The sequence below is a fragment of the Gallus gallus genome, chromosome Z (genome assembly GCF_016699485.2).
Source record: "Gallus gallus isolate bGalGal1 chromosome Z, bGalGal1.mat.broiler.GRCg7b, whole genome shotgun sequence".
Taxonomy (NCBI): domain Eukaryota; kingdom Metazoa; phylum Chordata; class Aves; order Galliformes; family Phasianidae; genus Gallus; species Gallus gallus.
The window spans coordinates 9,068,154-9,079,927 of record NC_052572.1 but is presented as its reverse complement, the minus strand read 5'-3'; the positions used below and the strand labels follow the sequence as shown (position 1 = coordinate 9,079,927).

The window sequence follows — 11,774 nt, the reverse complement described above, 5'->3', positions numbered from 1 at the left end:
CTCCCCCCTTGGCCACCCACTGTAATTTTTGGAATGGACACTTCCCTGAGGCCCACAAGGCTCTGGGGAAGCCTAGTCCCACCTCCTTCATCTGCAGCATCCGTGCCCCAAGGAGCCACGCAGCTGCCCATCCTTGGCATCCCCTCAGCATCACCTCTGCTTGACCCGGCAATGCTGGAGGCAGCTTTGGGGGTTGCAAGTCCCTACCACAGAGCCAGCAGACTGAGTTCACCACTGCAACAGTGTGGGATGGAGACAAGAAAAGCAGATGATGCTGTGTCTCCAAGGGACAGTCCTCCTGCCCCACTCCCCATGGGTCTGCACATGACCATGTGTGGGATTGCAGCTCCCAGCTCCTGTTGGCACTGTGCTGTGCTGCTTGCTCCGGTAGCAGAGAAGCCCAAAGCTCCACCTAAAACAAGGCACTTGCAAGGATGAACAGCACGAGGAAAGCACTAGAGGCTATGGCTGTAGGCTTAGGTGATGAAGAGGTTGTGCTGTGATTTGCTCCATCACATACTGAGATGATGGCATATGGAGTTGGGGAGCTCCTGGCATCTGCTCATGTTTCACAGCTCTTAAGCTGCTGCTTCTCACAGAAGATGAAAGCAGCAGAGCACTGCCCTGCCCTGGCAAGCATTGGGTTGAGGGTGACAGCCAGGCCAGCAGCTGCCCAGCACGTTCGGTCTGCGGTGAGGCTGTGCAGAGAACAGGAAGCCCAGCTCAAAGAGATGAGGAATTTGCCTGGACCAGCAATTTCTAGCAGCCTCTCTTTGTGATTGCATCAAGCAAAGCAAATGCCAACACATGCCCTGTTCATGGGCAGCTGGATGGAGACCACAGATGTCCTGTAGGCAGGAGCCAGGCAGTTTCTCAGCTCGCTGCTCCAAGGGCTGCAATGAGCACAGCTCTATCCACCTGGACTAACAGGTTGGGCATGGGGACAGCCAGCTTGGGGTTAATTTTAACAGATATGGGAATGCACAGAGGAAGCATCTGAGATACAGCATGCAGAATGCCACAAATGAGGCAGCCTCTCCCATGTATTTCTAGAGAAGCCAAGAATAACCTCTTTGTTTGAATCCCTTCTGCACTACGAAGCAGAATCAGCTCCCATCCTAAAGGTTAATGTGAGATGAGCTCGCTTCAGAGCACCCAGCTCTGCCTGGCCCACGGTGCTCCCTTGGCCCCAGGACAGCCAGTGTCAGCTGTGCCATCACAGAGCTCTCAGCTTGCTGGCACGCTCAGCAGCTCACGTTTCCCTGCCTCAGGTCTGGCCCATTGAGCTTATTTCTATTAAATGCTACTGAATTTCAGAACATAAATCTGTCTTCAAAGAAGAAAAAAAAAAAAAACCCAGCTCATTAAGAAGACAGACAGCGTCTACAGTCTGAAAGGAACAGCAAATGGCAGCTGCCATAACCATCAAAGTTAAATGCAGCTGCCAGCTGGGATTTATTAAAAAGTAGTTAGCAGCAGCAGCAAACGCACATCTTGTACTGAGGTGAGCTCCCCTTACTTTCCCATCTTCACATGGTTTGCTGCTCTGGTGCAGTGAGTCCCACTGTGACCTCCAGGACTGATGGCACGGATGTGCTGCATTTTGCTCACAGCCTGAATATTTTGCTTATTTTGCTCTGTACTCAGGGAAGGAAGAACCCCAGAAAATCAACTGTTATGGGCCGAAGCAGTACTCAGCAAGAATGAGGAGTGACCCTGCCTTCTGACCAGGTGAGAAGGAGTCCGTCACCATGTGGGACAGCAGAGAGCCATGGCTGCTTGGCTGTGAGAACAGGCAGGCACCAGGCTTGCATCAGCAAACTTGGGTTCTCCCCTGTTCCTACAGAGCACCTGAGCTCTCTTCCACATGTGAATACCCTACTCTGAAATAGAAAGGTAGGACATATGGGCAAGGGAGAAAATGGGTAAATACCACTGATGTTTGCTCCAGAAGCACGATATGCTCAGCAGAGACTGCGGTACCCGTGTCCTACACCCCACATGGTGGTTGAGCAGCTCTCCAAAACCAAGCACTGGTCTCTCATGCCCTACTTGGTCCCCAGTCTGCACAGGATGAGGACTGGCTCCCATCCTGGTTCACATGCCACAGCCCAGTGCCATTTCCCACTGACACCCACCTCTTTAAGACTGATGTTTGCGGTGTAGACCACGTTCGTCCCATCCCTCTTGAAGTGCGAGTGAGGCTTGTCCTTGAGGATGAAGACAATGTCAGCAGGGATGTTGTCTGGGGTGGCGTCCCCCTCTTTGGGGAATGTGATTTTGGTTCCCTCCTTCCAACCCCGTTTGATGACAATGTTGAGGATCTTATCCTCAGTCCGCATGGTCCGGCCATCAGGGTTGAGCCTTCTGCGGGTGATCTTCATCCTCTTGGTGGAGCCGTGGTAGATCTCTTCTAGGGACACCTTGAGCTCATGGATGACAGGTGGGTCTTGGACCTTCCTCCGCGTGTGCAGGGACTCCTGGTGCCGCCGGTGAACCCCATTAATGCCGTTGAAGCCAAACCGGCCGAAGGCACTGAAAGGATCATCATCATCATCGATATCCATATCTTCCTGGTCAAAGCCATTGAACATCCGGGAGCGGCTGCTGGCAAAGAAGATATCGAAAGGGTTGGAGCCTCCGAAGAAAGACGCAAAAGTGGCGTGGGGGTCTCCATGGAACGTGTAGTGGAAAGTGTTCCCTGAGCCACCTGAGGAGCCACCTCCAGTCTTAAGACCTAGAAGAGAACGGGGAAGACAAGACATTAACATTCCCTGCCAGGAGACAGCTGCTGAGACCCACAGCACCTGTACTCTTCATGCAGCAGCGTGATCTCTACAGGCCAGGAAGGCACCACCTCAAACCGTGGCACAAATCCTGCTTGTGCTTTGCATGAAGCTGCATCAGAGGAGGGTCAGATTGGCTATTAGGAAAAGCTTTTTCAGCGGGAGGTGATGGGCATGGAAAAGGCTTCCCAGGGCAGCAGTCACCACCCCAAGCCTCCCAGAACTCAAGAAGTGCTTCGACAACACTGTCAGACAGGGGGTTTGAATTTTGGGTGTGGTCCTGTATGTAGCCTTAAGTTGGATGATCTATGTGGTCCCTTCCAATTTGGGATATTCTGTGATTTTGTACCCAGCAAGCTCAAAAGCCCTTCTGGTCCTGTTCCTTCTAAAATGCTTGTTCGGTTACCTCCTTCCGCCCAACACATTTAATGACCAGCCCATCTCATTTTTTCCCTGTTAGCAGACTCTCTTCTATCCTGTCGTGCCTTCCAAACCTGAACAAGTGATCTCTCCCAGTCCCATAGCACAACCTCATCACCTCTAAGTGTAGCAGCAGCACTTCTTGCCAAACACCCTTGTCGGGTCCAGAGAAAGCCAGCCAAAGAAACCCTGTGCATTACAGGAGGCTGAGAATCCCACCATCAGCCACTCTGAACTGCAGGTGGAGCAGATTTGCCATGGTCAGTGCTCTGGGCCCTTGACATTCAGTCTGCAACGTTCAGTCAAGGATCTCACAAAACCCACCTTGGGTGAGTTATCTGTTACCCAGGGTGAACTGCACTGACAGCAGTACCACAGGTAATCCCTAGAGGCTATACCAATAAGATGCCTCTGGCATTTTTGACCAGGGAAGGGTTAACACAAGCAAGCTCAAGAGCTATTTTCAGGGCACTCTGGTGACAATAAAAGACTATTTCTGATGGGCTGTTGCTGTGCCAGTACTGTCCTCGCTGTTGGCAGCAGGAGGGAAAAAAACAGAGGGGACATGCTCTGACTGCTGAGTTTACCCTCCTGGGTGGTGAGGCCTTTTCCTTCTCCTCACACCCTCCCTAGCAGGGATCTCCTTTGCCCAGCTGTGCTCCCAGCCTCCTCATGGGGTCCACAGCTCTTATTCCTTTTGCCTTGCCCTGCGTCAGGAAGGAGGGGACAATGGTGAAGTTGACTTTGGGGTGCAGCTGGTGCCACAGGGGGTGAGGAGAGCACCAACATCTCTCTCCTATCTCTCAGCTGTGCAGGTCTAGTTTTGAGAGCTTCACCTGTCCCTGGCATGGTTCCCAGGTTGGGGGCTGGGCTGTAGGGCAGGAGAAGCAAACTCCAATAGCCCCATCCCATTCCATGGGGCCCAGAAGACTCTCCAAACACTGACACCTGGATCATGTTGCTGCAAGCTGTAGCTCAGTTACTGTCCCAGATGTGCAATGGAAGAGCGTATTTCCCATCTCCAGGGATGGGGCACCCTCTCCCAGTCAGAAGTGCCCTGGTGCATGAATGAGTATTGGCAGCAGAGACTGGGCTACTAAGCAGGGAACTCCAGGAATAACTCAGTGGCTACCAGCCACAGGGAAATCCAAACCCTGCCTTTGCACATGCAGAGATCCCAGAGATGCTCAGCAGCACAGAGCAGAGGGGAGATGACTGAATCTGCTGGGGCCATAAGCACTGCTCACTGAAGGCACTTGGTGTTGCTGGTGCTTGAGCTCTGCAGAGCAGGTGCTCAGATTTCTGCAGGCACCCCTGTATCCTCCAAAGGCTGAATCTGCTGTTGCTCCTGTTTTGGGCAATTCAACCCCAAATCTAGCTGTGAGGCCAGGGGCAACGAGGTACAACCAGCCCAGAGCCTCACTGCCATGAGGAGCTGTTCCTCCACAGCTATTTTCTTCTTCACTGCTGAACTCACTCTTACTTTAGCTGCCCCTGCTGATGGACTCCGTCCCTGGACTGTGCAGCCAGCAGCTTTCACCTTTACGCAGTTGCTTTAATCCCACGATGCCCATCAAAGGCAAAGGCAGGGTCTGATTTCAGTGGTGCCTCCAAGGAAATGCTACTTTCTCCCTTGAGAAAGTCGCTTCTAATTTTAAACAGCAGCAAATCACCGTGGCTCTGTGCATCCCCTCTGGCAGTGACATAAATAACGGGTTGAGTAACGCCTATAGGCAGCACACTGCCAGGCAGAGATTTCCTGGAGCTTCACCCAAGGTTTGCTCAAACAAACCTGGAGGGACCTTCACCAGGTCTGCTCTCACACCCTGACTGCTGACAGCCTCTGGGACCTCTGGCCACTTCTTCACAGAGCTCCTCCTCTTTTCCCTTAAGTTTCAGACACTTCTCATTCCCCAGCATCTTTCAGGAGTGGGAATAATTTCCATCAGTCAGGAGCAAAACTCTGTCCCCTCTCAAGTCTTGCCCCCCTAAGACTGCATGGCACAGAGCCTGCTCCATGCCTGCTGGGAGTGGTACAGGGCTGACAAAGGAATCTCTGCTGTCCCAAAAGCAGGTGCACCTGCTTGCTGGGCCCCCAGGAGGGGCTGCACCTTCCACTGAGCACAGTGGACCTGCTGCTCTTTTCAGCACCCAAGTCCCCTGCTGATTAATGCCGATGCTATTTGGTGCTCTCCTCACGCTCAGCAAATGGGGTTGCAGGCTTCCATATTCGACTAATAAGGCTGTGTGTGGTGGAGCTGCTCTCCTCCTCCATGCCAACCGGGAGACAACAGCAGCCGCTTGGTTTCAAAACAAAAAACCTATTACTTAAATTGGGAAAAGCTGTGAATCATGTAGGTCAGCCTGTCCCAGGGAGAAAAGTGGGACTGGCAGCACGCAAACAGGGAACCTGCGGGGGACATTCAGGCAAAGAGAGCACTGCTGTGATGGAAATTTAGGTCGAGGAAAGGGTTGCTCTAGCACCGTCCCAGTGCATGAGCTTCATTCTCCTCCATCATCTCAGCATTCACCTTTTTGGGGTGGCACTGCCAAACACCAGGTGCCATTTCCCTGGCTGGGGAGCAGGGAAATGGGTCAGGACATTATTTCTGGCAGCACAGCAAAGCGGGGTTGGTGGAGCAGTGACTCCTCACTTCAACTCCCAGCAAACTCAGCTTGGAGGTACTGCAAGTTGGGCTTTAACACCCCATCTCACCCATACCAACCTCCTCAGCAGCCTGGGACGCTTCTGTGCCCCCACACGGTCCCCTTACCTTCCTCCCCGTACTGGTCGTACACAGCTCGCTTTTTGGGGTCACTCAGCACGTCGTAAGCCTCCGCAATCTCCTTGAACTTCTCCTCGGCGTTGGGGTCTTTATTCTTATCGGGGTGATACTTGAGGGCCATTTTCCGGTAGGCTTTCTTGATTTCATCCTCGTTGGCTCCGGACTGGATCCCCAAAATCTTGTAGTAGTCCTTCCCCATGACGGCGGCGACGCTGCCAGGCGCCGAGTACTTATTCCTGAAAGCAGAAAGACAGCACTCTGTAAGGGGAACGCGGCGCCGGGGCACAGCGGGGAGGTGGGATCAGCACCCACTTATCGCAGAGCCCCCCGCATCGTACCGTCCAGCAGCAGCACCACAGCCACCCCAACTCCAAGTTTTCCTCCGAGGTGGGGCGCAGGCAAAGCCCGGGACGCGTTAATGCAGCGTGGCCAGTGCGTCCCTTGGCTGCAGCTTCCCCTGCCCCATTGCCAAGGTGGGGACAGAAGGAGCCATCCCGTGCGCTCCTCTCGCTGGACAGAGAGCACGGCAGGATGAGCAGGGTGCTTATAGGGGAGAGGACGTCACTGAGGCTGTTGTAGGCGTGACGGGCTAAATGCAGCTGTGCCCCCCCCACCACGGGGATCTGCAACCCCATACAGGGCACCAACAGGGCTGGGGGAGCAGCGGGGACTGCGCCGCCGCGCTCACCTTAGAGGAACTTCAAACATTTTGTTCCTGAAAGCAATTGGCATTCAGTTGGAGATAAGTGCTTCCAGCATGTCAGAGCTGTAATTTGTATTTAGCGCAGAGGGAACGAAGCCGTTAGACAGAAACATCTTGCGATGGTGGGAGGCTTTTTTCTTTAAAAAAAAAAAAAAAAGAAAAAAAGTGCTTTCTAGCCTGACTTGCACTCCCTTAGAGCCTCCACGTAACCACTGCAGTAAGCCAGAATTATTAAGTGTTATAAGAGACGCTGAAATGCCATCGCAGCCTGACACGATGCGGTGAGGTCAGCACAGGCAGTGGCTCCCTGCACTCACTTTCTCCATCATGTGGGAGGCTCAGGACCAAGCCATGCCTATACTAAGGCATTGAAAACCCAACAGCCACAGCCCAAGGAGAAGGGATGGCAGTTAATTCACCCCACAGGCACGCTGAGGGAACAGCGAACCCAGCACGGTCATGGAAACTTGGGGAGCAGCTCAAGGAGTCACGAGGCCACACTTCCCAAACGACACTTTCCATTGCCTCTTCCCATTTGGTTTCCCCACTGAGGGCTCCCATCATTACCAAGCCAACCCACACCAGGTACTTTCTCTTTAGAATCATAGAATCGTTAGAGCTGGAAAAGACCACTAAGATCCCCAAGGCTAACCCCAATCCACCCCCACTGACTACATCCCTCAGTGCCACACCTCCACGTTACTTGAACACCTCCAAGGACCGTGACTCCACCACCTCTCCAGGCAGCCTGTGCCAGAGCCTCACCACTCTTTATAAAAAGAGAAATTATTCCTGATATCCAACCTAATACCCTTACTGTGTTTTTTCCCAGCCCGTACCCTAGCCTACCCTCTGATCCTCGGTGTCCTCCACTAAGCACTTGTGCTCACATCCCACTCCCCTCTCTAAACCCATGCTCCAATACCACCCTTGCTCCTCCTGGGCAGCTCCAGCCCTCTGAGCCCCTCCAGCAGACATCAGATGTCCATCTTCAGGGCCACGAGGTGTTCCCCCATCCTTGCTCCAACCAGACCCAGTGGAGGACTTGGGCGTTACCCTTGCTACACTAGAGCAGAGGAGGCTGTTGGGCTTGCTGCCCACTGACAGAGCACATCTGCAGGGCTGCACAGTGACCCTGGCATCCATGGCAATGGCTTGGACCCACTGGGTCCATCCATGGGGACATGCTTTATTGGGCATGGTGGTAATAGGTTGATGGTCGGACTAGATGATCTTAGAGGTCTTTTATTTATTTATTTATTTATTTATTTTGACCTTAATGATTTTATGATTCTACCTTCCTCCAAACCACCAGTTTTACCCCTTCTGCCCCACCCCCGGACCGTTACATGGCTTCAGGTCTGGAGAATGGGGCCAGACACCAGACTCTGCCCCATATGCATGTGGGGCAGAACGGAGAGGCAGTGCCGAGCTATTGTTAGAGACATGAGAAGGCCTCTGGGGGCGTAAAGAGCATCCTACAGCATCTTCAGATCCCAGCTTCTAAATGCCAGCACGTTTCTGTACCAGCACAGCCCTCCAGCTTCTGTGCTAAGAGCCACCGAGCCCACACAGCCATTACGAGATGCTCTACCCCGTGCCCACCACCATCTGCATCTGCTCTATGACTCCCAGCAGGAGCCTGTGACAAGGTGTGGGGGAAGCAGTGGATCCCCACAGGTGGCCCAAAAGGTTGTTTTGTGCCACGCTGTAGAAATAAAGCACTACCACAGCCCTCCCCACAGCAGCGTGGCCGAAGTCAGCCACTCCTCGCCCAGGGGTAGCGGCAGCCCACCACACCCATCCAGCCCAGGACGCAGCCTGCAGATGCACAGAAGCTCCTGCCTGAGATACCCCTAGGGAAAACAGGCCACCTGCAGCAAGGTCGAACAGCAGACTACAGACAAATTGCTTCTACACCCCGAACAGCAGATTTCACCCAAATCGGTGCTACCACAGACCCCACAGCGATTCCCACAACCTTACAGCAAACCCTGCCCAAATCTCCTGCATGCACCACCAGGAGGTCTTTGGCTGGCGGGACACGTGCCGGGCTGCAGCCCATCCCTGGGCACCGCCGGTCCCTCTCCCAGCCCCTGGGACGGCGCACCCCGTGCCTCCCATCCCGCTCACCCGCTGCTGCCGTGGGGTGCCCAGACGGTGACCCGCCGGGTCCAGGCACGCTTCGGAGGCGAGCGTCACACGTGTGGTGGTAAAACACGACTCTGTCCCCGCACAGCCTCCCTCCCACCTCCCGGCATCAGCTGCGCCAAGCACAGCCCCGCTCTCCCCTTCTGCTCAATCATCCTTCGCTGCCTTCCCATTTAACCCTGTCGAGAGCAGGGGAAATCGCTGCTGAGATGGTGGGCGAGGAGCACTGCGACAGGCGAGGATTTCAGCATTTCAGATTTGCCTTCCGAGCTGGGACACTCGGAAAAACGTGGAGCAAAGCACTGCACAGATAACCCCGCTCCCCTCTGAACAAAAAGGCAGCGAGACCTTTGTTCCAGCCCTGCACGTGACATCAGATCGCACAGCCCCAGGATGGGCAAGCAGCTGAATAGCGATCATTTGATGTAATCTCCCTGCTCCGCAGTCATGTAAGGGAACAAACCCACAATGAGAGCGGTCCCACTAAGATTTTCCATCCCAGACCATAAGGTCACAGCGGGGCGATAAGCGGCGCCAGGGCACCGCGTGCGCTCGAACCACAGCGATTCTCACAAGACACACAGAGAGCCACTTACCGAAACTTCATAAACACATTCATGCTCCAAGCGCTCCTTCGTAAAGGCTCTAATTTTATTTTAAACATCACCCCAAGGACAGCGGGTGCAGCGAGGATGCGGGCGTCAGTGCCAGAGCGTCCTCGGCGCGGGGCGAGCGCGACGTCCTTTGTGCGCTGCCATCCCCTCCCCGCCGCCGAAACCCATCAATGAAGGCGCTCGGCAGGCAGTGATTTTCCTCTCATTGGTTTCTGGCAGATTGCTGGGGCCGGGAGGCACAGAGCTCCCAGATTAAGACGTTTCTGCAGCAGGAACGCGCGCCCTGCCTGCTTCCCAGCCCTCAGCCGCCCCTTCCCCGCTGCCGTCCCTAACCCTGGGTGAGGGCAGGGAGTCCCCGCGCTCTGCAGAATGAATGGTGCGCTCCCTCCGTCAGGCTGCTGCACCCACAAAGGGAGGGAGAAAAGTAGGATGGCAGCGATGCGCGAGGCGGGGAAAAGTCGTGGAGAGCTCGGTTCCCCCGGGGTCCCCTCCCCAGGCACCCGCAGAACGGGCTCGGTGGATGCGGTCTCTTTGGCAGCTGCAGCCCGAAAGGCACAAAACCTCCTTCCGGGATCACCTTCATTGAGAAAAACTCAATGCCATCCCGTCCTCCCCCCTGCAGCCCAGAGTAACTTTGGAGCTCAGCATCCTTCTGCAGGTGTCCTGGGCACCGTGCCCCCATCTCAGGGATGAACCCCTCAGCCCCGAGGCTTGGGGTGGATGCATACCTCTCCGCGCGGCTCCAGAAAAGCAGGATGGCCGGCATGGCAGCGCCGGGGCAGGCAGACGAAGCCCAAGTTTGGTCAGGCAGCACAAGGGGAGCGCGGCGGCGGGGCAGGCAGAGCCACCCGTGCCCGTGCAGGCTGCCAGTCGCAGGGAAGCAGCCAGCGATGTCATGAGTACACGCAATGAATCATCCCTTCCCCAGGCCCCCACACGCACCGCCCGCCTTCCCCCGCCCCACCGCCAGCCCCCCCCAACCCCCTCCCCAACCTGGCACCCGCGTGGGGATGGGGTGAGCCCGCCCCTGCGTGTGGGGAGGGGGCTCAGCACCCCCAGTGCTTCCATTCAGGGTCTCCCCCGTTTTTTTCCAGCCCCATGGGGGTAATTTCATAGGAACGGGGTTGAGTCCCCTCCTCACCCCATTCCCAGCCTCACTGGCACCCACATCGAGATGGGGCTCCCCTCTATTCCCAGCCCCACTGGAATTCCATCAGATGCAATGAGATAGGGTTCAGCCCTCATTTACCTCCCCACATAGGGTTCACATCTGTACTCCTGTCGGATGCCCTCATAAGGGGTTCACCTCTTTGTTCACCCCGAGTCAGCTCCCCACTCCCAGCCCATGTGTGGGGATGGGGCTCAGCTTCCTCCCACACAGGGACCCCATTCCCTGTCCCACTCTGGGGGTGTCTGCACTTGGATGGAGTTAACCCCCCCACAGGAGCTCCCTTTGTGCCCCCTCGGGGTATCCACCCTTGCGTGGGGGTGGGGCAAAAAGCCCCCTCCATTCCCACGGAGGGTCCCCAATTCCCACACGGGCACCAGCGTGGGGATGGGGCTCAGCCTCCACACCGCTCTCCTATGCAGAGACCCCATTTTCCACCCGATGGGGTGCGGACCCCCTCCCCCCGCACCCCCTCCATTACCCACGTGGAGCGGGTTCCCCCCCCCCCCACACACACACTGTGCTGCCTCTGAGCGGGGCGAGGTGACCCCGACAGGGAATTCGGGCCGGGGGGGGGGCGGAGGTAGGGAAGGCAGAGTGAACCCTTTGCCCTCCCCACACACTGTCACCTCAGCTGGGGACAGGGATTAACTCCTTCCTTGCCGGCTCCGGGTCAACACACTGTGACCCGGTGGGGGAGGTCAGCCATTCCCTCAACACCCGCTTCTCGCCCCACAGGGGAGGTGGGGGGGGTTGGGGGGTCACAAAATGACACCGTGGTGGTCAGGGACTGGTTAACCCCCTCCTCGCCAGCACTTCGTGTTAACCCGTTCCCTGCCGCTCCCTTGATGCGCTGTGATTCGCAGCGAGGGGGGCGAGGGCCCCTTCCTCCCACCCCCACGGGGACATCGATGTCACACCCGCTGCGGGACGGCGGCCCCCCACGGGGACACGCTGTCACCCCACGGGGCGGCTTTGAGGGCGGCGTCCGGCCCCATCCGCACGGTCCCGGCAGGACCAGGACCAGGACCAGGACCGGGACCGGGACCGGCCCCGGCACCGCCGGCACTCACCGCTCGCGCTGTCCCGGGGCGCCGCGCACGCACTCCGCCGCCCCCTCTCCCGCCCCCACTGGCCGTGACGTCT

The 11,774-nt window shown here is 56.3% G+C and overlaps 1 protein-coding gene across 3 annotated transcripts in view; it reads right to left on the bottom strand.

Moving 5' to 3' along the window:
• Positions 1-11,774, bottom strand: part of DNAJB5 (DnaJ heat shock protein family (Hsp40) member B5) — an 18,464-nt gene extending 6,690 nt beyond the window's left edge. Inside the window, exons 1-4 of one of the 3 annotated variants that reach the window (XM_046905961.1) lie at positions 11,702-11,774; positions 10,189-10,323; positions 5,981-6,228; positions 2,139-2,737 (exon numbers count right to left, since the gene is read on the bottom strand). In XM_046905961.1, coding sequence (XP_046761917.1) covers positions 2,139-2,737; positions 5,981-6,228; positions 10,189-10,226 — 885 coding nt within the window. In that variant the 5' untranslated portion in view covers positions 10,227-10,323; positions 11,702-11,774. Of the gene's footprint in view, positions 1-2,138; positions 2,738-5,980; positions 6,229-6,330; positions 6,387-10,188; positions 10,324-11,701 lie in introns of those variants that run through there. The other 2 variants (XM_004937118.5, XM_046905962.1) reach the window with 2 other exon arrangements.